Source organism: Brienomyrus brachyistius, chromosome 16, assembly GCF_023856365.1.
Source record: "Brienomyrus brachyistius isolate T26 chromosome 16, BBRACH_0.4, whole genome shotgun sequence".
Taxonomy (NCBI): Eukaryota; Metazoa; Chordata; class Actinopteri; order Osteoglossiformes; family Mormyridae; genus Brienomyrus; species Brienomyrus brachyistius.
This window is the reverse complement of record NC_064548.1, coordinates 11,698,850-11,726,768: the sequence shown is the minus strand read 5'-3', so window position 1 is coordinate 11,726,768 and position 27,919 is coordinate 11,698,850. Positions and strand designations below refer to the sequence as shown.

At 49.6% G+C, this 27,919-nt stretch overlaps 1 protein-coding gene across 2 annotated transcripts; it reads right to left on the bottom strand.

The window, feature by feature from the left end:
* Positions 1 to 2,460: 2,460 nt before the first annotated feature.
* On the bottom strand, positions 2,461 to 27,919 carry ube2e3 (ubiquitin-conjugating enzyme E2E 3 (UBC4/5 homolog, yeast)). Of its 2 annotated transcripts, none has more exons than XM_048979571.1 (6): positions 27,690 to 27,919; positions 26,254 to 26,460; positions 25,008 to 25,058; positions 5,870 to 6,002; positions 4,209 to 4,356; positions 2,461 to 3,146 (listed from the first exon to the last, which is right to left on the bottom strand). In XM_048979571.1, exons 2-6 carry the CDS (start codon positions 26,451 to 26,453, stop codon positions 3,049 to 3,051), a joined length of 630 nt encoding a protein of 209 aa, XP_048835528.1. In that variant the 5' UTR covers positions 26,454 to 26,460; positions 27,690 to 27,919; the 3' UTR covers positions 2,461 to 3,048. The 2 variants fall into 2 exon arrangements, with proteins under 2 accessions (XP_048835528.1, XP_048835529.1); XM_048979572.1 differs by lacking the exon at positions 27,690 to 27,919 and adding an exon at positions 26,565 to 26,774.

Sequence of the window (27,919 nt, the reverse complement as noted above, 5' to 3'; positions counted from 1 at the left end):
GTTCTGAAAAGCAGCTGCAACCAACAATCGATCGTTTCGGACAATTATTGCCCACAGGAAATGAAATGATCACTTTCAATTCCAAATAAGTTGGGGGTAGAATCCTCAACGACTGTTGAATTCTAGTTTTTCTGGCATTAAAGTCCATCAATTGTAAACTAGGTAAACAAAGCTGCTGAATGAAGGCCCCAAAACTTGTACCAGACACAGCAAAGGCTCTTTTTATTCCACTCATGGTTCTGGACTGTGCATAAACAGGTTGTCACCCTTCACCAGCAGGCTGGAATAACTTTAGAGCCGTAATTTAAGTGACCAGGGGACACACCAAAAACGCAAGTTGACGATTCCCAAAAATACACTACACACACTGTTACCGTGGCAATAAAACGATAGGACATCATCTCGCATCTGATTGGCTCCCCTTCCAACAAAGACGTCAAGCTGTTAGTGCCAGGCTGACATTCCTTCCTGAATGTGTAGCACTAGAGTGGCATCTATGGATAACAGGGGAAACAGCAGCTTCTTCAAAGAGAAGGAAATTTAAAAAAAAAAAAAAAAAAAACACAAATGAAAGAATTAGAGAGAGAGATGATGATCAGAGATAGATGATTGCTTAGTACCGCTTTTTCAGTCTGGAAAAGACACTAGATTGGGGCTCTACTTTAATTTGAGGCACATTAGTAAGGTCAGGATCAATTAAAAAAAAAAAAAAAAACTAATCAAGAATTCAATAGGGTCGTTATTTGCCATTTGCCCCTCTGCAAGTACATTATAACCAAGAGTCGCATTAGTCCAACAGCAAGCGGTAATAAAAGGATAAAAGTAATCAATGGCAGAAACCCCAGAGAGGACGCTGCAGATGGCCCTTCAAGCTGGATGTCTGGTCTGAATCTAGATGGCAATTACTCTGGTGTACAGCCTGCTGTATCACGGAGTACTTTAAGTAAGGTACTACAAGAAAGTCAATTACCAGTGCGATTAAACACCTCAGCTAATCCAGCCCGTATGTAAATACACCACTTTGCTAATCTCTCCCCCACACCAACGACACCATGTGACACAAACGTAATCCAACATATGGCCGCAACTCACTCACAAAAAAAAAACAAAGACTCTGTTCATATGTATGTAAAAAGTAATGAAATCCACTACTCAAGGGATATGTAGCACAGAAGCAATGTTAATAAAAGGATTCCATTACACCATTTGACAGAACCAAACCCGGAGAGCATTTGTGATTATTAATGGTGCTAAAAGCTCCCTCGAGGAGCAAGGCCTGGAAAGTCACATGGAGAGCCCCAGTAACAGAGAGCGAAGGCTCTCAGTCTCGCAGTGGGCTACGTCTGAAAAGCAGGCCGCCTCAAGGCTCGGCGGAATCCTTCACGGGGAGCTGCATGCCCGCGAGACCTCTCTCCGCGTCGACGGCATCTCCGTCTGCAACGCTGGCCTCACGAGCAGCTCCGGAGCGTGGCAGGTGAAGGACACCTGTCCTAATAAAAGGCAGTCACTGCATGTTTTGGTGCGCGTGGAATGAGAGGATTAGAACAGCTTGAAGATGCGAGCAAGCAAGGAAGAGCTGCCATCACTTTTGGAGGAAAAAAACCCCGGAAGTTTGAGTCTTGGAGGTTTTTATCTCAGAACTCCTCAGTACAGCAAACTTGTATATAGATAAAATATATATGTGCGTGTGTGTGTGTATATATATAAAAATGACTCGAGACGATATAGTTCCACACACGGCTCAGCGGAAGCTAAATGTTTTGAGGCAGCACATGAGTACAGAGACAGGTAGAACAGAAACTAAACTGCAGATGTCTGGATCTGAAACACAAAACCTTCGAGACCGTAAATAACCACTGATGTTTAAAAACTGAAAGCGGATCATTATTTTTCTAGGTCATTAAGCATAGACTTTGAGGCAATACAAGTATTTAGCAAGATGACTGACTGCAAGACACACCCTAGACTGTGTCATCTGGTCATTTAAGCACATTAACTATCCCTCTACAACGAATCATTAAAAGTTTACCTGCTACAGCTTTTCAAAGGGGAAGAAGAGATGATGTGCTATGATAATATGCTGATATGTTAATGCAACATTTGTTCCGGTCACGGTGTTCCTCATTTCGGCGCTGGGTGCATGTCCTGCCACCAGGTGGCAGCATGAATTCTCCAAACAAAAGGTCCCATTTCATTCAAATTTCAATCCGTCTGAAGAATTCTAATGCAATGTAAGAAATCAGACAGAGGTGACGATGACATTTGACAGTGAGCATGCGGACAGGCTTGGAGAAAAGACACATGACTCAGACTCATCTGTTGGGTTAATTTTGGGGGGCAGGGGCACCATCATTTCAGGCCATCTGAAAATGAAAGTTACTAAAACACAGCGCATGCCCCCCCCCCCCCACCTGATCCTGGTCTCAGGACGCGACCTGTTGAGTCGACACAGCACACGTGTCACCTTGGGGAACAAGTTTATTGTGTTTGGTGATGTTACAGTGACGGTTCACCTTCGCTGAACTACAAAAGGTTCGATGAAATCTCTTCGTTACAAACTGACAAAGGTAAAACAGAGTTCACAATAGCATGTACCACACAACTGGAAATGGATCTGGGTTTCATATAAATGACATAATTCCTAATCATCTACAGCTAGTTTTTTTTTTTTTGTGTTTTTTTTTTATTTTCTCCTTAACTTCATACAGATAATGGATTAGGCTAAAATGCACCATAATATTTGGTTGACTTTAGGAACAGTTTCCCTTATTACATCACAAAATACATTTTTATATCCCAAAAGAAGCAAGACTTGCAAGTAGGCATTTAAACATAACTAAATCTACAGCTACAAAATTCTACTCGAGTAGCATTTACCTGCGAGGCGCTCCCGTCTCAGTCTTCATGAGGTAAAAGCACAGAGCAGAACCAGTATAACATGTACACAGAAGTCCGTATTGTAAAGGCTATAAAGATTTGCTGCACGCGGTGAAGTCGCCTCCAGGCTCTTCACGCGAGGGGCCGGCTGTTGGCGGGGCCCCTGGGGGCCTATGTGGCGTATCGTTTGGTCCACTGCCGAGCTATCCTGTCATGCTCCGCTCTGTTGGTCAGGTACTGTGTGGCTATGCTACCCACCAGGGGGTCCGCTGGAGAAGGCGGGGACAATAATGAAACGTGAGTGTGAGAGGGGGGGGAAGGGGGGGTCCTCAGAGCATCATATTCAAGACCTCTAGTCCAGTGTTTCTCCGGGACCGTCCCACCCCCCAGATCTGTCCACGTTTTTGCTCTCTCTACCAATTCCCTGGGAGCTGGGGGGGAGCAGAAATGCGGACCCACTGGGGGTTCCCGAGGACTGGTCTGAGGAACACGGCTCTAATCAACCCCTCACTTCAATTCAATAACAACCCAAGGAACCCAGCTGTATTTGGTACTTTACTGTCAGCCGTTACTTCAAGACAGACATTAAAGATATGGATACTCGATAGGCAGACTCCGGTCCACATCCGGAAAGAAATACTGCACCAGGAACAAAAATGTTTTCTGCAGCCTCATTCTGAACAGCACCCCCCCCCCCCCCACCCACCACCACCACCAACACCACCACCACCAAATTTCATTGGGGGCGGTGGCTGACAGAATTTGGTCATCCAGGGAAAAATAATTGGGAAGCCGTGCATTAATAGGATGCTGACGGAGTCACGCATGTTTTCATACATTTCGGAGCTAAAACATTCAGCTGCACCATGAACCCCCATATCTAAGCTTCGTTTGGCCGTTCACTCCAGGTAACACTGGCCTCTTTTGGCAAAAGCAAAGCAGTGTCCGACAGCCCTAGTCCAAAAACAATCACGACTGCATCTAAGTATGCACGCATACATTTAAATCTGCATTGGAAAACATCCTGCTTTCCCCACAGACCGAGTCGCGCCGACCTTAACGCCCGCATTGGGCTTCCCAAATTAATAGCGAGCATGAATACAGAAATTCTGCAAAGGTAAATACAAGAGGAGCGTAAGCCAGAGGACATGTGAGAGCCAGCCATTAGGCAGACAAGCATTTCCTGTTATTTACTTGGGAAGGCCCATTAGCTTGGTTAAAGCACTGCTGCTGCTCTTCCTCCCTCTCGTCCCCAATAAACTCTGCCAGTTATTGGCTGCTATCTGTTACCACTCAAGGTGATTGATAGGTGTTAGACCCTACCCACTTACCAGGATTGCAGTCTGTCAGGAGGGAACAGATGGACAGCAGGACCTTGGAGATGGTGAGGGCGGGGCTCCAATTGTCCTTCAGGATGTCCAGGCAGATGACGCCCTGACTGTTGATGTTGCAGTGATAGATCCTGGTGCGGAACGTGACCTGCGGGCGAAATGTGTCACTGGGGATCGACTCGCCAGCCTGAGAAACCCAGCGGAAAGGCTACGTCCGCTAACCACTCCGCAACACAAATACACCCCCGCTCAGACACACCGATACAAAGGGCACTTTTCTTCACAAGCTTACAAATTTGTACCTGTCCAAATCGCTTGTTTATGTTCAAACATGTAAAGTATTTATAAATGATTCCTTTAGCCTTGAAACAACAACAACAGAGCTGGCAGTAAAAATGGGGACTTGGAGACATTGGAGTCGGTAATAACTCGCCAGTTTATCATTGCACAGAAGAGTCAATAACAGGCTAAGGTGGCTAAGTCAACACGCCCCGCTATCTTCTCTCCAGGCCGGCGCGGCCATTGTGCAGCCCCGAGGAAACAATTAGCATAGCGAACAAAACACGAGCTGCCAACAGCTTTGCGCCACGGGGGACAACAACAGCAGGGTCAGAGGTCACCGAGGTCAGGGAGAAGATAGCGCACGGGGACAGACACCAACGCTGTGAGCACGCAGGCCATTGTGTCCCTGAGGCCGGACAGCAAACAGCCCGGCTCTGATGGTCATGTGACGAGGCGGGCGTGGGGAGGCGCGTACAATAGTTTAATTATGCTGAAAGCATGAGCATGCAGAGCTGGGGCTGCATGGGTGGGGTCAGAACCCATCTGGCTCAGCTCAAGCTCCGCCCCCCACCCTGCTTTCAGGTCCAGGCATAACGGGAGGGGGCACCCCGTCCCAACCCCCACAGCTCCGGGCCTCCAGACCACAGAAGCGGCCGTCCTGCCAATCCATAACAGCATGGCACATCATAAAATGCAGCCTTGTCACTTTGTATGGAAGATTCTTGGTGTTAACCGTCCTGCTCCCACCGCACCTGCCGCTAAACGAGTAGGAGACCCCAAATAATATCTTCTGGATTAGTCCAATGGTGACATTCAATAATAATAATAATAATAATAATAATAAAAAAACAAACAAAAACAGAGGCCAGCTTTTTCTTCATCAACTGAATAAATATATACTTTAAAGATGACAGCGGCGGGTGGCATGGTGACGGGAGGGGACCAGTGGGGAGCAGAGGGGTGGGGGCGTGCGTCTGTCCAGATGGAACAGGCCGCTGAGATTCTAATTAAGCGGGAACAACGCACCCGGCACTTCCCCTTATTGTCAGAGCCGTAAACACGCCCGGCATCGTTAACGGTCCCGGCTGCACATTCCGCTAATTGCTTTCCTCTGCCGTTCGATCGGTTAAGCTGTCCACGCAAGGGGGCTGGTTAGGGCCGAGCACCGCAGTGCGGTCTGTGGCATCCACCAGGGGTGCCAGTGAGTCTCATGCCTCTTCACTGGATTAAAGGGCTCATCTTTGACATGACACCACAGAATTGTTCAGTTAATTCTGTCGATTTCTGTCATGTTTTCCCTCATCCCGGCCGCTAGCACAGGGGACGCACCAAGTGTGTCGCTTTGGGGATGGGGCGGGGGGGGGGGGGGGGGGTCATACCTTTGGTGGTTTGAAGGGGTAGTCTGAAGAGAAGGTGATGTCCAGGAAGAAGACGCCGCCCTCGTACACAGAGCCGGGGGGGCCCAGGATAGTGGACCTCCATTCATAAATGTTGTCTCCTTTGGGCCCAGCACTGCAGACACAGAAGCAGAAATGCCACAAGAGCTTGTCACATGACCGCAGCCTACGGCATATATATTGGGGTGGGTACACAGAGGCACTAACACCTAGCTGAAAGCCGATTGGTGGCCGGAGTGCCCCCTCAGATAACTCATATCACTGGCTAATGATAAGATTGGCCCCTCTTATGCCCCCACCACCACCACCACAAACTATCCTAGAAATTGTCCCTGGCTGTGGCCCAGGGTGCCACTCCTCCACCCTGCAGATGGCTGGGATCCCCATCCAGCAAACCTGCCCAGGGATCTCGCCAATTTCCCAGCAATAAAGCTATCATCAGCCGGCAAAGGGGAGTTTGGCCCAGCTGCTGCCTTGCCTGTACTTGGGGAAGGACAAACATCAACAGAGTCACGATCTCGGAAAGCCACGGCCGGGGTAAGCTTTAGCTGGAGGAATGCCGAAACAACGCGGAACGGGAAAGGCCTGGTGGGTAAACGACTGAAACTCTAGCTCACTCCCAGTAAACGCAACTTCTCAGACTACGTAAAGGTCATTTGCTCGCTCAGGACCTCCCCACCCCCATCTTTCCTGAATGACTCCGATGTTGCCGAGGCGACCGCAGATTGCATTTTTCCGCCACCCGGCAGCCATGACAGACAGGGAGGCTGGCGATCCCACACGCCGCCGCGAGCTGGCGTCTGTCCGCCACGTCCAGATCATGGTAATCATGAGATTAAGACTCTGCCTCTGCGGCTCATCAGACACCAGAGGGGGCCCCCCCCTTCCGAAGCCAGCATCCACAGAAGATCTTCCTCCTGCAGACTCTAAGGCAGCCTTTTTAAATATGTGCATAAGAAAATCTCTGTCTTCCTTTCTAACGACAATTTGCTCATAGCTTCATTATGGGAAGGATAACAAAAATAAAAGGCCACAAATGGGCGATAAAACTTGCAGAACTGCGGAATAATGGCTTTTGAAAGATCGCTCCTAGCTAACTGCAGAGCAGTGGCGGCTATTCTGCACGTGGCAAAAACTTTTATATGCCGTGAAATGCAGTCGCTTCCCCAGCACAGTATCCCCGCATCAGGGGCATCCTTTTCGTTGAACCGCCGCCAGCAGCGTGACTAAACAGAGATTCACAAGTTTGTATATCCCGCCTTATCGTGCCGCTCAGCTCTCGTTCAAAGACCGGTAGCTATATTCCGATAAACATTTTCTGCAATAAATCATGTGTGGGAGACAAAAGAAAAAGTACTTCAAGCTCCAGGTAAACGGGAGACGACTTCCCACCTACACGCGTCGCACCAAAATGCCAGCATGGACACTCAGGCCCAGCCGCCTCTCGTCCCACAGAGCTTAATAAAGAACACAAAATGGTGCATTTTAGAGACACGGAATGCTAACTCGAGGTACACCCCAGTTTTATAATATATCCAAGCTGGAGACCTGGGGGTTTTGGGGACCGGGCAGGACTGTCTTTAAATCGCTGTTTTAAAAAGCTGAAGAGATGGAGACTGTTATAAATCTCTCAGCGCTGACTCTGGGGCTGGACACAGGCTACCGGGGCAGGATGCACAGCTCAGCGTTTCTTTTGGAATAGGTATACAGAGCTTGCCGGGCATCTTGTCAAAAGGAAGGGAGCTCCCACCGGCCTCACTGACTGGGGGTCGGGGGGGGGGGTTCTCAACTCAAACCCTCCCAGTTCTGCAACTCCCACACATCCCCATGCACACTCAGCCAATCGGTGGCCCTCCAAGACCACATGGAGCAACACTGCCTACCCAAAACGTGCCCCCACCACCAACAAAAACACCCCTTTCTTCCAACAAATGAGGCAACCAAGTCAAGGAAACAAAATGGCTTCCCATAAACACCATCAAAACGCCGCCCACTTCCACATGCAATTACATCATTCCTTCTGACGAGCATACTGACTGGGTCTTTTTAAGATGCATATTTTTCTGCTATCCCTGTAAAACTTTTCACCGAAATGGACATAAGTAGAAACCAAATTCTGTCACATGGTGCTTTTTCCCAGCCTGGCACAAAAATGTAACACCAAAAGAGGTTATTTCATTTGCTGTAGTATCACAAATGAATTAATGAGCTTTCTTGCATTGCAATATATCTCACAAAGCAGCGCGACATACTAACAAACAGCAGCTGAAATCCCAGAACCCCGGGCCAGTAGGAGTGGGCTGAGCCATAGGATCACTGGTGTTTACAGTGAGTGTGCACATCGCGCACACGGCTGTGAGGTTTAAGTCACTGCTGTGCGTGTTGGGAATGCGCGTGCGTGTATGCGTCAGCGAGAGAGACCGACATCGCTGCTATCAATACGTTGCCAGAGCAGCTGACGGCTTCCGCCGTTCAGCCGCATCAAATTTCGCATACAAACACACCTCAATTCAGGAAAATTCTGCCTCACAGCCGACCAATTCTTCCGTTAAAATGGAGATAAACGCACACCCGCAGTCCCTCACAAGCTCTCAAGGCAAAGGACATAAAACATTCCCAGCGCTGCCTCATCAAATGCGAGTCGGACAAATTATGCTCGTCAGAATGATCATTTTCCAACCGACACAAACAGTACCATAATAGCTATTTCTTATATACAGTGCTCCTTTGAACAACAACAATGTCCGTTAATTACCCAGAAAAGTTTTTAAATTCTCCTCCATCTCTCTTCTTGGTTTTCTTCCTCTGCTGGATGGCATCCAGACATTTGCGCTTAATCAAACAAAATAAAATTAGATCACAGTAGTGCAGCGGTCCACACTGGGAGCGTCTGCTTCTGGGAGCCATTTCTCCAGGAACAAAATTAAAAGGCTTGGGGGGCAACTGGGAACATACCAGAGGAAGGCATAGCTTTAATTCATTAACTTGCTTATTTACTCATGCTAATCTCACCTTCCTTAGATGCTACATTTTTGCTCCCTCTCTGCACACCTAAACCGAACAATCGCGAACACCTAATACCAGGTAGAAATGTGTTGGGAAAAATTTGGACTGTCTGAGGATCCATGAGAACTGGGCAAAGGCCCTCAAGGAAAATGTTAAGGAAGTATCATTTACACGCTTGTCCTGTTATTCCAGTTCGCAGCAGAAACAGGAACGCGTGCTGCTGAAATTCCTCTCTGGCTCCTGCACGTGAAGGGATGGGCTACCTGCCACGTTATTAGCCAACACCTGGCCAGCTGTCCTCCGCTTCCGCCAGAGCTTGGGGGGGGGGGGGGGGGAGGGGGGGGGTAGTTAGCACTAAACTGTGCTCTGAAATTACACACAAAAACAGTTTTAGCCTCCAGAACCCTGACCGGGCCAAGATGTTACTTGGTCTTCGACACCCAGAAATCATGTCTGGCGTCACTGGTCGACCAAAACGAAGTGAGAGCGTATAAGTGAACGTTTAGGTGGACTCGTCAGGACCGGAGAAACTCACTGCTGTACACAAAAGGAGACTTCCAAGGATGGGGGCCGTTACAGCTGCACTTCAATAAAAACCATTACCATTCCCCAGAAAACAAGCCATGGGAGACTCTTAAAGGAATGGAGGACCAGAATAAATAATAAAATAAATAACCTGGAATAAATCAGACTGAAAAGTAAGCGCTACGCAGCATTTGCACTATATTCTTCAGTGGAATATGAAGGACGTAACACTTTTGAGTGCTGTGAAATTCCTAGTATTAAAGACTGTTCAGAATCATATTTTCATAAAGTGGGCAGAATTATGCCCTGCGAGGGGGGGGGGGGGGGGTTGACCTTGGACCCCCAGAGGTTTTTTTTTCTTCCATCTTTGGGGGTTCTTTGTTTCCTCTCTTCCTTCCCCTGTTTTTTGTATTACTCTCTCTTAACAATGTTGTAATGTATCACAACACACCCACGTAAAGCACCTTGGGGTGACTTGGGGTGAAAGGCGCTATATAAAATATTGAAATGAATTGAAGTTGAATTGAATAAAAAATGTTTTTTGCATTCACTTGAAAATGTTAGTTTTATTTTTTCACATAAAAATGGAACCATGATGGGTTGGTCCCCCGTTCTTGGGTTGTTCCTTGTGCCTGTGGATGAGCAGTTACAGAAAATATATAGATGGATGGATGGAACCTCAATCTGCAATGCACAGCACACTGTGGACCTCACTGAAGTAACAGTGCAGGCTGGAGATCCTTCAGTCTCCCAGCCCCCTAAGCTGTAAATTAAAGACAAGGTAGAAACCATCATTACTGCATGCCCTGATAAATTAGTAAAAGCACAGATGTTTAAAACCCCCCTTTAACTGGATTCAGTCTTACTCAGCCCAAAAAAATCTATTATTCGTTATCTATGAATGCATTATCTATTATACATGACATTAGCGCGCGCTCTGAATTTACCGAATAAATCTTTGATTCGGGGAAAAGACGCGCTCCAGAATCCCCAAAGGCGAACGCCGATATGGCTCCACTATCGATTTCCCGTCCTTTTTCATAAAACAGCTTCAATCACCAATTCATGCTTAAGCATGTCCCCCGACAGCATAAACTACGGATCGATGTATCAAAGTTTGCGTGGTCTGCTTTGTTAAAGATAATTAGTTATCAGATAATATACCGCCAGGCGCTGGGATATCCTACCGGTGCTTCGCGATCCGCGGTCCCCTTATTCCAGAGGAGAAGCCGGGCCGCTGCTCCCGCCAGCCGCGTCTTTTACGAGCCCTTTCACATCCCCTTGTAAACGTTATTACATCCCACCCGAGAAATAATGGCAGTGCAACGACACATCGCATGAATTAACACTTAATTCCACCCCCAGCGCCAGCCCTCTTAACTGCTTGTGTTTTAAAAACCCATCAAGGTATTTTCCAGCTACAAACCAGCAAATCCTAAAAACTATGCAAATTTTACTCTGAATATTATTCCCGTCTTCGATGCCTGCACGTAAGCTTTAATTATTCATGCGTTACTAATGTGTGGGCGTATAAGAGACACAGTCAAACACGCTAAAATGCACGGGGAAATTCAAAACGGCTCTGCTATACATTTGTGCATTATGCAAATGTCCGAGTTGCTGGGTTTGTGTGCCCAGTTTGTTTTCCACGGATTAGATTCAACAGATTTGAATAAGAGGCATTACATTAAGAGTTAAATAAACACCCCACACGGCATCCTTTGGAGCAGACCCAAAAACCTGAAACAGCGGACCTGATGTTACCCTAAGGTGCTGGTGTAGATTCAGTCTGTACCTTGGCTTAGCACACCTCTGTGTGCGGACAGAGGGGCATTTCTATACGTAGAGACGCCGCGATCAATGGGAATTATTCATGCAAAGCAAGCATTTTCAGGCCTGTTCAACAGGGGCCTGAAAAACAGTTTAAAAACCTCCCAGCCCCGTCTGCCAGGCCAGTTTTGTAGAGGCGCGCCTGCCTCCGTGAGCGCCTTCGACCCGTCCCGGCGCCCGCCTCCGTGAGCGCCTTTGACCCTCCCCGGCGCCCGCCTCCGTGAGCGCCTTTGACCCTCCCCGGCGCCCGCCTCCGTGAGCGCCTTTGACCCACCCCGGCGCCCGCCTCCGTGAGCGCCTTTGACCCTCCCCGGCGCCCGCCTCCGTGAGCGCCTTTGACCCGCCCCGGCGCCCGCCTCCGTGAGCGCCTTTGACCCTCCCCGGCGCCCGCCTCCGTGAGCGCCTTTGACCCGCCCCGGCGCCCGCCTCCGTGAGCGCCTTTGACCCTCCCCGGCGCCCGCCTCCGTGAGCGCCTTTGACCCTCCCCGGCGCCCGCCTCCGTGAGCGCCTTTGACCCTCCCCGGCGCCCGCCTCCGTGAGCGCCTTTGACCCGCCCCGGCGCCCGCCTCCGTGAGCGCCTTTGACCCTCCCCGGCGCCCGCCTCCGTGAGCGCCTTTGCCCCCCCCCGGCGCCCGCCTCCGTGAGCGCCTTTGCCCCCCCCCGGCGCCCGCCTCCGTGAGCGTCTTTGACCCGCCCCGGCGCCCGCCTCCGTGAGCGTCTTTGACCCGCCCCGGCGCCCGCCTCCGTGAGCGCCTTTGACCCTCCCCGGCGCCCGCCTCCGTGAGCGCCTTTGACCCTCCCCGGCGCCCGCCTCCGTGAGCGTCTTTGACCCACCCCGGCGCCCGCCTCCGTGAGCGTCTTTGACCCATCCCGGCTCCCGCCTCCGTGAGCGCGTTTGACCCGCCCCGGCGCCCGCCTCCGTGAGCGTCTTTGACCCACCCCGGCGCCCGCCTCCGTGAGCGCGTTTGACCCGCCCCGGCGCCCGCCTCCGTGAGCGCCTCTGACCCACCCCGGCGCCCGCCTCCGTGAGCGCCTTTGACCCGCCCCCGGCGCCCGCTTCCGTGAGCGCCTCTGACCCACCCCGGCGCCCGCCTCCGTGAGCGCCTTTGACCCACCCCAGCGCCTGCCTCCGTGAGCGCCTTTGACCCTCCCCGGCGCCCGCCTCCGTGAGCGCCTTTGACCCTCCCCGGCGCCCGCCTCCGTGAGCGCCTTTGACCCTCCCCGGCGCCCGCCTCCGTGAGCGCCTTTGACCCTCCCCGGCGCCCGCCTCCGTGAGCGCCTTTGACCCATCCCGGCGCCCGCCTCCGTGAGCGCCTTTAACCCATCCCCGTCACTTAACTCTTGGGTGCATGCCGCTCTCATACAAATCAATCATTAAAGCAAGTGCATTGAAAGGCTGTGTATCATAAGGATCCGGCCCAGTAGTTACAGCGCTGAGCGGCTCAGAGGAGACCGGCCACAGAAGTCCTCTACATACATCACACTTGTAAATCAAACGGATTTTGTTTATTCCGATATACATAACATTTCAGCGCAGCGATCCTCCAGCCGAAACTGGGGGGCGCGACTAAAGCCAAGTATAATAATAATGTTCTCTGTTACCAAACAAATGGGAAATGACAGACTTCAAATGAGGCATTTCCTAAGAGGTGCCGCAGAATCCCTTTCAATGACTCGCAGTGGTTTGAAGCATCCACTGGTATGGAAAGAATTCCTTGTGGGTTCCAGTTCAGCTCTTTATCATCACTCTCACAGGAGTCATGGATCAGTATTGCTGAGATATTATCAAAGGGAAGAAATCAGTCTTTACATTGACTTTATAGATACGAGCGTGGTTTATATATCACGACACCCGGAAAGTGAAGAACATGCAGAAAACAGTAACGGGAGCATGGAACCTAAAGCACCCCCCTACCTACCTAACTGAGCCCGCACGCACGCACACACATACACACACACACACACACCAAAAAATACATATTATACCAAATCAAGCCATTTCATTAGCATTTGAAAATCGAAACAGCGGTAGTGAGGCTCTGGGGGTGAAGGGCAGAAAAACCGTGAAGATATTCACTAACCGTAAACAATGCAGTATGAGCTCACCCCCGTAACGGGGGGGTGGACCAGACCACCACAGAGGAGCCGTGTCATCTACTGGCCTGAGCCACAGGGCAGCACTTCTGGTGTCACTGGCCTACCAGCCCCCAGGGAGGGGGGAAATAAAGCAAGAAAACATTTGACACAAAAGCACAGAGTAATATTCCCCCGTACTCCCCTTCCCCCCAATAAAAGGGTTACACCACTTCAGTCAACTGGCAAGAAACCAGCCTATGAATCAGACCTCATGGGTATCAAAAGTCCACTCCGCAGTGGGTCCGAAATCAGGGTCTGAGGTAGCGTGCTGCCCTCCCCGTGCTGATTTATACTGCAAAGCTTACAGTAAGACGCAGCGTGAAGCAAAAGAAAAAAAAAAAAAAAAAAAACCTTTTCACTCTGCCCTCAATGGGTAAGGCCTCAGCACTCTGTATAAACCCCACCTGTGGTTTGTGGTACGTGCAGGCCAGGCCGAGGGAAAAAGGTGGCAGAGGAAGCGTTTGTGTGCTACATCGCGACATCAGGCTTCACCACAACCACTCAGAATACTGTTTTGCACCACTAACGGAATCATCATCTCAATATGATGCCAGGAAAACCACACTGACCTTCATGTTTAATAAATATAGCTTTTTAAACGGTAAGAGCAGGCATGGCACCCGGCCAGCGACCCCCGTGATGGGGTCAGGTGCAGCCATCCCGCTGGTCTGACCGCGGCCCGCTCGCATCACAAGCGTTCGCCGGATCGTTAGCTAGTGACGTGCTTACGACGTCGGGTCAGGCTACGATCACGTCAACACCCCCCCCCCCCCAACCACATAGCCAGGAAACAAGCTAATGCCCAATGCCATGGAGTTCCAGCGATAACAGCTCCTCACTTTTTTGTAACACTAATAAAGTAATAAAATACAAAATAAAAACATTAAGAGAGTCAGATCTGTGATGCTGCAGTCTGATATGCAAATAAAAACAAAAAAACAAGCCCACTCTCGACCCACCCACGAAGCTGCACTCTGCCCTTTCACATTACACCCGGAAAATCCCACCACGGGTTGACCTGCCATGGCTACACCGCATGCACCTTCACCACAATCTGTCTCTTGCAGCCATCGCTGGGACGACGGGTTTTAAAAAAAAAAAAAAAAAAAAAAAAAAAAAAAAAAAAGGGGGGGGGGGGGGGGGGGGGGTAGGGTCTATAAATACCCCGCGGGCGTTTGAACCAGGTGCCCCTGCTCATCAGTGGGGCTAAAAGGTCCCCTATATATTAACACACCGGTGTGTTGAGGGCAGTTATAGTGTGTCTGTACCGCAAAACCAGCTTCGACGTCAATATTGGATAAATAGTCATACTGCGTAATGGACACGCACACACAGACACACAGGATGAACCACATGTGCTTTCAGTTAGGTTATTCCCCTCAGTGAATTAACTACTTAGTGAGGAATCAAGCCCCGCCCCCAGCCACCCACTCAGCTACAACGTGAACCCTGGGCAGTTCTAGGGACATGTGTGACACAGTAAAGCTCTGAGAGTACACCTCAGCCTGGCGGAGATGTGAGGATTCACGGCAAGCACTTCAGCTACAACGAAATCCTGAAGGCGTCAAGTTAGGCAGGTGAATTTACATAATGAAAAGCAAAACAATCGCTGGTTAAATCAAATCAGGCACGATTCGCTCCGCTTTGACTGCTGGCTGCCGTGACGCAAGGACCTTCGCAGTGGTTTTCGCTGTGAGGTTGCGGTTTTTGAAACTGATCGAGGCAAGCAAACCGGTGAGGCCTTACAGTCAAAACGGCACAAAAGAAAAAGATTTAAAAAATCACACCATACAGTCAAAATGAAGCCCTTCCCCAGATATGATCCGGCAGTTACACCCTTCATAAAGCTACCAATTGGTTCCACAGCATTTTGGCTGAATGTGACCCTTTCAGTTCCGGTGAACAACCGTCCCCCCCCCCCCCCCACCAACTCTCCAATGGCCACTACCCCCACGGAGGACAGACTCCAATGTCACATTCATGGCTTTTCCAGGGGGGCTGTCCAGAGAGGGGCCAGCAAACGTGACTCAGTCACCCACAGACCCTCCGAGAACAGCCCATAGGAAAACAAATAAGAACCTCACACATGCAGGGGGGCAGGACACAAAACCAGAACTGCGTGGGGCACCTACAGCTGGTTCTTCCACAAGAAATAAGGAAAGAAGCCGGATATCTCTAACAGATATATTTTTTTTAACTTTAATATGAAACATAAATCACAACACGAAAGTCTTTTACAAGGCCCTGGAAGGGAAAAGGAATGGCTTTGTTACTTCGAAGTAGCTAAATATGAGATGACACACTCCAGCATAACAAACTGGGTGCTGGAAAAGAAAGAGGGGAGGGGGGCATGTTTCCATAGAGTAGGCCCCAGGAGAGCCTGAGGAATCCGCAGATAACATCGCAGGTGAGAAGTGAATCACTGTCTAATTATTGCCATCACGTTCGACGGGCTGCTTTGCCGAGACTTGTTGCTATGGGATCTGTCAAGACATTTATCCCGGGACTGTGATGTGGTAGACATCCGTAAAAGAGGCCTTTCACAGGCCCCGCCATCTGAATGGAAAAGAAAGTTTCCCCAAGCCAGCGCTCGGCAGTCTGGGGCGGACAGGAAACAGACGGATCGGAGGGAGCGGCTCCAATGACGGGAGAAGATCACTGCACGTTTTTAAACGCTTTTCCATGGACACATTTAGTCAATATTCAATTCTCATAGCAAGGTGAGGTTTTGTCTCCTAGGCTAGGTGTGCATCCTGTGAAAAATTCACAAACCGTTAAAATTTGTCAAACAGTGGGGGGGGGGAGTGTCAGTCGGAGGTGCCACATTTCATTTCAAGTTTAACGTTTCCTTTTCAGATGCGACCAGAATCTACAATGGTCAGGGGTCATGCAACATTGATCATTTTGGGAAATTAACCAATGCCACTGGCCCAGGGCTTCAGAAACCCTGCTCTGGGCTGAGACACACTATGGATCCCTGGTCACCTCTGCTGTCAAAATCCCCATTTAAAAACCCTACAGCAACCAGAAACCAGCAGCCAAATGAACAGAGAATACGACAACCCCAGCCCACGTGATGGGGACCATCAACAGCTGAAATTAAAGGCAGGCCTTTAACGCAGGAGAATTGAATTATGCCTAATTCAAGGAGGCCTGAATTTCAGGCGACTTTCGCTCTTTACATCCTGCTGGTTGGGGCCTCCTAAACAGTGCAATGGAGAGAGCCCTATACTCCGGAAGTACGGCCCGTCGGAAGGGTAATGGTCATCCTGATACATCAGTCAGAAAGGAAAGGGAGAAAAAAAAGGAATCCCGAAATGTAGACTGATATTTTGAGCATGCTGATTTGTTGGATATGTGTTTGACTGACCGCCCATGTGACAGGAAGTGATGCTGAGATAAGAGGACAGGTACCTGGGGGGACTTTCTAGGAACCAGACGGTCTCCATCCTGTGACAGTGTTTGAGACCCTTCCTGTCGTCACATTTGTATATTGAGGCGTATAATAGAAGTTTTTTCAATACTGCCAGCCACAATAGGCCAACGAACTGTGATAGGAAGTGTGGTCCCTGTAGAAAGCTAGCAGGGCCTTGCTCCTTTGTCTAATTCAAGGTTTTACCGTGGTAAACTGGTACTCAACTGGGTACCCACTTGCCAAAATCTCAAAGCAGGGGTGGGAACATCAGCATCCATTGAGAGCAGCACATAAAAGGTAGGAGATTTTATAAAGTGTTGTTTAAAAAGATGGCATCCAAACCAATTCAGTGGAAACCACAGAAGTACCTGCAGTTATTGCGGGAGTGCCAGAGCTTACAAGTGAACTGGTTCAAGTCTTGACTTAAAGACCCAAAGGGGGATGAAAGGAAAACAGTTCAAAAGAAAATGGCTCCATTGCACAACCAGGCCCAATTCATCGCGAAATGAGGAAACATTTACAGGCACACAGGCTGATTAGGCTGGGCCATTATCAGAGCAAAATGAGCAAACTGGAGCGTTTCGGTAATGAAATTTCATGACAAACAAGGCAGAACGAGACGGATGCCGTCAGCGATAGCCCTGCAGCCCCCAAAACCACAAGCGCAGCTCCATCACACTGGATCAGCCAGCTGATCCGCATGTGGCACATACCGACATTTACAGTCAGTCCTCCAGCTGCCATTTGTGTCCAAACAGACGCACGATGTCACAGGAGCATGGCGGGAACAGCAGGAACGCCAGCAGCTGCAGTAGGCCCAATCGGTCAGCACCCCTCACATCCCACCGACACGCCTCATCTGAGACAGTAGCTCCCAAAACTTGTCGGGGGAAATGCTGGAGTCCCTGCCATCCCGCGGCGCAGTGTAATACTCGCTACGAATCAGCACCAGCTGTTATCATCCAAGTGTCCTACGGATATTGGGGCCTGAATTTCAATGCTCCACCATGCCCGTGGACCATAACTCTGGCAGTTTCTTCACGCCGGCTTACATAGCGCCAGAATTTCCCATGCGAGTGCGTCAGCGTGCAGTCTCCCTTCGATCAGCTAGTGCTCGGCAAGATTCCCTGGCATTCAGCACAGTGCAGCACTGCGTGTGTTAGACGGTAAGGACGGAAGCTCGACCCACAAACTTGACAAGGACCGCTGGAGAAAAAAAAAGGCATGCTTCTGAAAGAGTACCTCCCTCAGGAAAAAAAAAACAACTAATCCTTAAGAATGAACTACAAATACATAATAAAAACACATAACGTGGACATAAATGACTGATAAGACGACTGAGGCACACAAGTCACTCAAGAAAGCCCAACTGTCAATGAGGTATGAGCTGCCTGCCTCACGACCATCGTGAGGTTCACCAGAAGGTGTCAGCGTTGGCGTTAATTGGGCGCTCAAAAGCCCCCCCTCCCCCCATGACACGGCGCGTAAAACAAAGCGACAGGCAGAGCCTGCTGGGGGAGCCGGGTCGGCTCAAATCGAGGGCACGCTGGCGACAATCTGCCGACGAGACTGGTAGGATGCTTAAAGGAACAACAAGCCAGCCAGCCCATTCAGGTCCCACTAAACCTACGGCAGCCATGACTCCTGTCTCAGGTGGCTGATGGAGGGAGCCGCACAAGCCGTCTAAATAAAGGCCCATCGAAACACAGCAAAAAATCACCAACGCACATCCTTGGAAGGCAGATACCACTGCATACTACTGGACACACACATCGGGCTCAGATTTGGGATGCATTATACGAGCTGAATTATATGCCCTTCTGTTATTATTATTATTTATTATTATTGACTGAAATACGTGCTGCAATTTCAAGTGGGAACTCCTGATTCCTGCATGACAGAATACCACAAAAATGAGACTGGAAAAAACATCCATATACCTACATTTATGTTTAACATCCAATAACGAGTAGCATTAACTAGCAGTTTTCCAACCCAGAATTTTCTTTCCCGTTTAGACGCCATACCGGGAGGGCAGCCTTCCTAGCGGCTGTAAGGCTCAGGGAGGCCGGCACCTGCCCAACGCATGACAGAATAAAACCTTGTTCAGATTTCCCCACCGGTCCTCGGCCCCAGAGCCCAGAGGCAGAAGCAAAGTCACGGGGGCCACTGCCACACGCTGGGGAACGGGAACCGTCACTATTAAATAACATCCCTCCCCCACTGCTGCACTCGCACACAGACACACACAAACATGCACACATACACAGATAAATGCCAGCCAAGGCCCACGTCACACTCAGACCGGAGAAGGAGACCGCTGGGACGCAAGGTCGCGGCCCGGTCCGGTCCGACTACAGAGCCTCACAGGCATCTCACGCGGGTCCCATTACAGAACGACTGGAAAATAAACAGTACTCATCTAGTAGGGGAGTCATACCCGACAGGGAGGGGGTGTGACAGAGAGGGAGAGAACGGGGGGGGGAGAGAAAGAACGAGAGAGAGAGATGGGAAGAGAGGGAGGGGCGAAGAGAGAAACAGGGAGAGAGAGAAAGGGAGAGAAAGAGTAAGAGAGAGAAAAAGAGACTTAACCTCCTCTCCCTCCGGTGGGGGTGGGGGGATCACTAAGAAAAGCCAAATAGTGGAGTGCTTGTGTTCTGTTCCCACACCCTTCAGAAATAAACGGACAGCAGGGCCTCCCCTCCCCCGCCGGCTGCAGGAGCCAGACGCAGGGGCCTGGCACGGATTTCCGGAGACTTCCTGGAAGGTCAAACTTTAATCTGCAACACGATCCTGCACACCTGGGACGGGCCGGCCTTAATTAACGAGCAAATTAATGAATCAGAGAGACGGCCAGGCCTCCCTCACAGTGGCTGCGGGAAAACACGGCATGTTAATCACCCACCCCAGCCACGCGCACCCCCCCTCCCCCAACACTGTCGCATGCGGGACCCCCTGACATCAATAACGGGGACGAGCCAGGGACACTTCAATAAGTTAACAAAGCGCATCATATAATCTCTACCTGACTGGCGATCGATAACTTCCTGGCAGTACTAGTCTGGGAAAGCCGCTCGGCGTGCCAGGGGCCCCCCTAGATGGCTGAAGTACAGACATGCCTAGATAGAGACACGTCCGTGTGACAAACAGATGAGAGCTAAAGGCTACAGGTGTCAAGAGCAGAGCCTTGTGGTAAAAGATGTCACTGCCCTGTATAATATATATACACAAATACACATACACACACACACACACTCCTCACAGAAGAAGCCGGCTCCTGGCTGAATCCCACAGAGCAGGGCAGATCTCTTGGGAAAGGGGGGGAGGTAATACCCTCCCACCTCGACACATGAACATCGCGATCCCTCCGGCGCCAAAACACTAAATTGCTGATCATGGTCACAAAGACGCCTGACTCACCATTGTACCAGGTCACAGAAATAACCTGACCAAGCAATGAAGACTGCAGGCTTTTCGGGTCTCCCACAGGCCGGTTCTCTAGGCCAGCGTTTCCTAATCCAGTCCTCGGGGACCCACAGACAGTCCATGTTTTTGCTCCCTCCCAGGTGCTGTGGAATGTCTGGCAGGGAGCAAAAACCTTGGGGCCCAGCAGACGGTCCACGACGGGACTGTGAAACACTGCTCTACGGATACGACTGGGGACCACCCCCACCCCCACCCCCACACACACCTCTTCCTGCATGACGGCAGCGCTGCTTTAACGGCCCGCAATAAGCCAGGCGTAAAACTGCTGCACTTCTGTATGTAGGCCAGCGATTTACTGCGAAAACAATCCGACAGGAAGACATAAAAGCTAATTCACTCACATTCTTATTTACGGCAGGAAATCGCCATTGTTACTATGCACAGCAAAAAAATATTATGCATAATAATATAATAATGCATACATATATAAATGGATTACTGCATGCTCCACTTCAGACAAGATAACATATTTGTCAATGTATTTCACTTAAATCCAGTAATTTATGCTTTGTATTTAGTGCTTAATATACATTTGCTTTTTCCCCCCTTTTTTTTTTAATTCATTCACATCTGAAATCATTTCGAGGTAATTTGCCAAACGGCACGAACATCGGGGTCCTCCTCGTGTGCCGAGAGGATGCTCTCACAATCCAGGAGATGCTCTGCTAATATTTGCTGTTAACGGCCACATTTCCTGCGGGTGGGAAAATGTTCGGCCATCAGGAGGTTCCTCAAGACCTGGAAGAGCAGGCAGGCTCCCAGGAAGGGAGCAGCCGGCTTATTAATAGACGCGCGGGTTCTAGTGACGGGGTTCCGTTAGCTACTTTTATTAATATGGTCCTAAGAGCAGACATCTGCAGAAGAAATTAAAATGCAGGCAATAAAAATAACCCTGGTCGAGCGAAATCAACACGGCAGGCATTCTGAGCTGACGTGCGGGAATCAGGCTGCACTGAGGCGCTGCATGTGTCCCGGATTAGATGGGAAGATTTTCCCAGTCCTGCGTGGGAATTCAGTACATGCTTCAGTTCCAGGGCTCTTCCCCTCACCGTCCCCTGGGCCTAAACGCTTTCAGACCACTCTGATGAGAGTGCTAATATCTGTTCAAAAACCTTGTATTATTTATCTATAAAGCCTGGGGCGATTCTAGAATTTTTTTTTTTAAGGTGTAAAGCATAAGAGGGGACCTAATGCATACAGAGGGGTCAACCTTTTTGAGTGACAGGGGAGAGGGCATTCTCAGGGCCAATCAGCTTTCAGCTGGGGTGTGTGCCCCTGTGGCCCACTATATAAAGCCCCACAGCACAAAGACCAAGCACCTCCCCCTATGCCCCAACTAAATAATCAAACACAAAAAAAATTTCACCCTCCACTCGGAGCCTGGGGTTTAAATCTGGCCCTTGGGGAGAGGGGGGTGCATGCAGGGTTCACCACGAGGCACATCGGCAAGGTAGGCATGGAGACACCCGCAAGGCAAAACTCGAAAAGGTGCAAGAATGGGCGGCGCTAATGCCAGCCAAGCACACACTACACAGAGCCACAGCAAACCAGACCAGGGGTATCGTGCCGATACGACCGGCCCAATCAACCTGTGAATGCCTCTGGGTAAATAATGGAGCGCTCCTTTAATTATGCAATCCTGGGGCGCGCAGGCACACACACACACACACACACACACACACACACACAAAAAGAACGCAGCCGTAAAATTACACAAACCACAAGCCAGAAAAGGCACCCAGAGTGCCTAAACCGCGAGTTACCATGCTCATGACAGACATTCTGTTCACCCGGCTCTGCAATTCAGAGAACTCATGCTGCGACTCGCAGCAAATGAGGACGCCAGCCTGCATTACAGGTCCCAGTAGGATTTCGGCCCCACCTCCGAAACCCGGACGTCGCACCCCAGAATGGGACCGGGTCCCACGCAGCTCCTGGATACCCGTCATACTCGCCTCATCCAGCCCTTTCTCATCTCTGGCTACCCCGTGAGGCGCTACACAGACGACAAGGGGCCCGGCTATTTCAGGCCACGGACGGCAATGCCGTCGTCTGGAGCAACACGTGACGAGCGATGGTTTCCAGTGGCAACCACAGCTTAGCTAACCTCTAAAGGGATAAAACCCAAAACACCAGGCAGAGTGACACCCGATGTTTGGTCAGCGGCTCCTCCCTAAATTGTAACCTGCGGCGGTAAACGGAGCCAAAGAAAATCTCGCTTCAGAAACCGTGACGACCAGGCGGTGGCATGCATTACTCTGACAGGCAGCCTGGAGTCGTCAGCCGACACGTGAGATGCAGATTCTTGTTTCATTTTCTCTCCAAAAAAACAAAAAAGAAACAAGCAAAAAAAAAATAAAATCTGCTAGAGCATGTGTTCAAGCAGAATTAAGAAAATCAGACATTACAGCTCAGAAAAACGATACAAAGAAACTAAAGGAACTGGGACACAATATGGGTTCGTGCAGGGCCTGAGGGGGTGGGTGGGGGGAAGGGGGAGGTGGTCGCACAGAGCTGTAATCGCAGACACAGCGGCCCCCCTGTTTGAAGATGTCAAGGGTTAATGAGCACGGAGTTACAGTCAAACGCCTGGAGAAAGGAGAGCAATTACACAACGAGGAGCGTATCTGACGAGCGCCGTGGTCCGGCATCGGACGCCCGCACAGCCGCTGTCAGGCCGTCGCCGAGTGTGCGCCTCGCATTTGTGGATTTCACAGGTTTAAAAGGCACTGGGGGCCTGACTTGGCTGTCGAAACAGGAGCCCCCTTTGCCTAGGAGACAGGCCCGACCCGAGCCCGGTGGGCACAGCGGGTTTGTTTAACAGGAAATAATTAATGTGAACTGCAGGACGGAGCGACTAAGAATGCAGGCCTTGCAGGCCTGCCAGCCGTGGGTCAGGAAAACCAAACAGAAACCACATGTGCTGGGCCTCACTGATAAATCTCAACTTTAGAAAAAGGGCAAAAAAAACATTTCAGGCTAGATGCACTGAAAACCAAATGCTATAAGTGTGTTCCTGCACAAACAAATAAATTACAAAAGTTACAGGCTACAGATTATTATAGGAAAATAAACTTAAAAAAAAAATTAAAAATCCAACAGCAGTACGTTCATAGGCCTTGCTGCACTTGGCTTACAAATGACATAGTCAAGTACGCCGAAAAAAAATTACCAAATTAGCAAACGTATAAATCTTTCGCATCTGCATCACCAGCGACACGCTAATTAAGACACGTGGGCAGATATCTGGCCACAGTACATCCATCCATCCATCCATTTTCCAAACCGCTTATCCTATTGGGTCGCGGGGGGTCCGGAGCCTATCCCGGAATCAATGGGCACGAGGCAGGGAACAACCCAGGATGGGGGGCCAGCCCATCGCAGGGCACACTCACACACCATTCACTCACACATGCACACCTATGGGCAATTCAGCAACTCCAATTAGCCTCAGCATGTTTTTGGACTGTGGGGGGAAACCGGAGTACCCGGAGGAAACCCCACGACGACACGGGGAGAACATGCAAACTCCGCACACATGTGACCCAGGCGGAGACTCGAACCCGGGTCCCAGAGGTGTGAGGCGACAGTGCTAACCACTGCACCACCATGCCGCCCCCGGCCACAGTACAGTTCTCCTAAATTAATCATGCTGTGAAAAGTAGCTTGGAAGTCCAGCCGAGGTCCGGTGAGATGACACTTTCAGCATTCTGACATACTGCAGCAAACCATCCAATATTTAAAGAAAAATCCCCCCCCCCATTTATGTGCCAAGACCTCCCAAATCCCTCTAGCAAAAATCAAATTAACTAGCAATGACAATGACTTTCATTTTATTAAAATATAGAGACCTCACAAAATAAGGGATTACTACAAATGTCGCTGCTTCTATCATGCACGGATTTTAAATTTGAAGGTATTCTGTCACAATGGATATTCAATGAGAGCTTCAAGTTGGCAATTAAATGCAGATATTAAATTAAAAAACTAACAGCTCTCACAATCATCTTTTACGGAGCCAGACCGTGCAAGATCAAACCGTAAACATGCCTATTACAATAACTTTTAAAAATGTATTTAGCAAAGACACACAAAGTGACATTTTCAGTAAGCAAGATCAGACACTCCTCAAAGCAGTTGGGAGTTAGAGGCGCGTCTCAGGGGCCCAATAGTGACATCATTCTGCTAAGTCTGGGATTTGAACTGGCAACCATCTGATCACAGATTCACCATCCCAACCCACTGAGCCACACACCATCCCCAATAGGTTACTACTAGACCAGCAGAAGTAGTACCAACAGTAAGTAAAAGCCAAAAAGAAAATAACTCCCCAAAAAGATCACTCAAATCTATTGAATTTCTTTTTAAATATAATAAATATACATATACAGAGCTGAGACTTAACACTTGGCTCAGAGGCAGCCAGTGCTGTAAAGCATCTGTTGCACCGTTCAGAAACAACTCGCCGCCTAAAGCGCGGCAAACACAAATTATCCAAACACCAACAGTCAGCAGCACCCGGGATCTCCAGAGCCTAATGCTGACGAGCGCTTCCCCACACCGCCTCGCGCAAAACATAAACTGCGCTTTAGAAGTGCAAGAACACCCTTCTGCAAGAGCAGGTGCATCAGCCGTGGATAAAGATCTTGCAGTCAAATCAGGCTAGTGGTGAGTGTAAGCAGAGGAAAGGGGGGGGGGGGGAGGGGGAGGGCTCTTCCATACCTGCAGTTGGGTGGAGGATCCAGAGTAATTTCAGCTAGCTCCTTCTGAATTCTGCCAAGGGAAAGGGGAGGAAAAAAAAACTGGAGTGAGAATTTCAAGCGGCGAGGAAATACACTGCCCTCTACCACCACAGTGATAAATGCAGGGCTGCCTCTCCCCCCTCACTTCAGCTAACATGGCTGCTGCCTCTTTGTTCTCAGAGGCATAACCCGAATCCCAGAACAGGAAAACTTTGCAGCCCTCATTTCTCCCCTCCTCCTCGCTCGACCGAGCTGCCGTCCGGCACGGCGCACAGCCGGCTGCCCTGAGCACCCACCCTGGCCCTCTTCTCAGGGTTCCAGTCACTTCTACCACAGGAGATTTTCTTTTAAAGCTTATATGCAAATGAGGCACAGGCGGGGGGGGGGTAGCCCAGGCATATTTGACAAGAGCTTTAAACTGGAGCTCTAGAGGTCTTCCTAGAGCATCGTCTGAGCTGCACAGGCTTGTTTCTCACCACTTTTTTCGACTGAAGATTTTAGGGCAGATCTGCCGATTGTGTATTTTAAACCTGCCATATATCAGACGCGTTGTGCGCCAATGAATTACTTTTTAAAACACGGACCTTCCCTCTAATCCAGCCAAAAATGCTCTTCTTGTCCCCAATTTCTCTTTCAGGTTTGCAAAACCTAAGACAGCCACTAAATTCCCAAAGATTCTGGATTTTTTTTTTGTTACTGAACCCATTGTAGATTTAGCTATAAAAATGTGTGACTGCTAAAATCTGTTAGGTTCTAATAACAACTTAAGACACAGTTCTGTGTTTGAATCTGTAATTAAAAGGTCTTACAGGAGTTCATTTCCTCAACAACAGATTTTGCACTGTGTGGACATACTGACACTTACCAATCATAAATTCATCCATACTCATGGAATCACCTATTGCCATGTCTAATGTAGTCTTAAATATATGCAACAGGAACATGAAGAAACAATTGCTTAATATGTAACAAAAAAAGTATATAATAATAATAACAAAACACTAACAATTATTTTTGGACATATACATATGACACAACGACCTTCAGCAGTAAACTAGTAGCAAATGAATACAAGGCTCCAGTTAAAGTGATACACATATACACACTAAAGAAAAAAATCATGTGTTGATCTCAACATCTCACATTGATGGCATGGTGTTTTCAGTTTACGCGTTCAGTCTCTCTCCCTGAACCGAACAACCCGCGCTCACGTGAGAAGCGTTTACCTTTTAGCACTTGTGGACAGTTTAGCAGTGGTTTTGCTGGACAGCTTCGTGTTCTTTTTCTGTTGCTGAGTGGCGGAGGGCGGCTTTCGCTCTTCGTGCTCCTCGGGTTCGGGTGCCGGCGGGTCCCGCTGATCTGCGTCCGAACTGCCGCTGCTGGTGCTCGGACTTTCGTCGTCCGATCGTTGCCTGTCGCTCGACATGATCCTCCTTGAAGAACAAATAGCAGAACGTTTTGGGGTGTCACCGCATTGCACTTATACTAGAACAACTTCTTAAATCTCCGCGCACGGATGATCGCCGAAAGACTTAACTGCAATATCGGGCAAACAGCTGTTTTGTTGCAACTATTTAATACAGACAGCCTAGATGTGCTTGTTTGATGCCAAAGCTGTCCGCCACCGGCAGATCCGACGAACGGGGGTCTTTAGACAGTCATTGATGAAACTTAATTATGCATTAATGCGAGCGGGAGTTGCATGTGTGTGTTTGCTGGATTGAATGCGAATCGAAACTCCGAGGATCTACAGCAGGACAAAAGGAAGGATCAGAGCCACCCGACACCCGCCGAGGTAAAGGTAAGGCACCAGGCACCCCCGATGTATCCGTATTTTTGCCCAAACTGTTGTCATTCAGAAGGACGCGCGATGCACATGCTCGCCTCGGATTTTAATCCAACACTTGACCAGCAGTCCGCAAGCGTCAACAAGCTGCCCGGCGATCAATAAATAATTCAAGCCTTATATTATCGTCTGGCTTAAAAAAAATCAACACTCGGTATACCTTCTGCAAATATTTGGCCGGAGACAGAAGCTCTGTGCGAATTTGCATCGCTGACATGAAGTGCCTTGCAGAAAAACAGCTAGCTAGCCTGCTAATTCTCTCCCCAATCATGCTGTTGTTAGCTGACCAGATATAGTATGAGTTTTTTTAAGCGCCAGCTAAGCTATGAAAAGCTCGGCGTTATCAGAATACGGCGTAGAGGAAATAAAAGAAATAAATAAATAACCACGAGGCTATTTACATGGCCAGCAGTGCACAGATATTGGTGAGATCCGAGAGCTGCAAGGAAAGCATAATTTGCACCTTCTCTCACAGTGAGGAGGAGGAGGAGGGGGGTGTATCTTAAAACCATTTATATTTCGCTCACTTTAAAGAAGAGGACGAGGCACCACCGACGGACGAGGGGACGTGCGCGCGACCGGAGCGGAGTTTTTAAGGGAAAAAGCGCGAGCCGAGGCGCCGCTTTAAAGCCTTTTGTAGGTTTGTTATGGTGGGAGGCACTCCAGTATCAGCATGGTGTACGAACTGATGCGTGAAGTCAGTTTCCAGCTCCCCCCTTCTTTAGCGACAGCCGCTAAAAAAACGGCGAGAACGAACGACGTTTTACCCCCCGCCCCAGCCCGGGCTCTCCCCGTTCCCGAAAGCTTCGCTTTTACCTTCAACGCGGTCCCGCGCGGATCCTGGGGCGGTCGGGAGTGTTTAAAAACCCGTCGGAAATGAAGCTTGGAGGACGACAGGCTCCGGCCGAGCTGTGAACATTGGAGAATCGGAAGGAGGAAAAAAAAGAAAAAAAGAGAGAGAGAAAGAGCCACAGTTACGAGCTGCCGCCGGCAGGTGGCGCTGAGTGGCGAACGAGTCTCGGGACATAGAGCCGCGAGGCATGGGA

Bases quoted from the DNA above. Each gene is read 5' to 3' on its own strand.
- ube2e3 (XM_048979571.1), bottom strand. From the start codon at position 26,453: ATGTCGAGCGACAGGCAACGATCGGACGACGAAAGTCCGAGCACCAGC. The intron at 25,059-26,253 runs GTAAACGCTTCT...TTCCCTTGGCAG, and splicing joins CTGTCCACAAGTGCTAAAAG to AATTCAGAAGGAGCTAGCTG. The intron at 6,003-25,007 runs GTATGGAAGAGC...CTGTGTCTGCAG, and splicing joins GATCCTCCACCCAACTGCAG to TGCTGGGCCCAAAGGAGACA.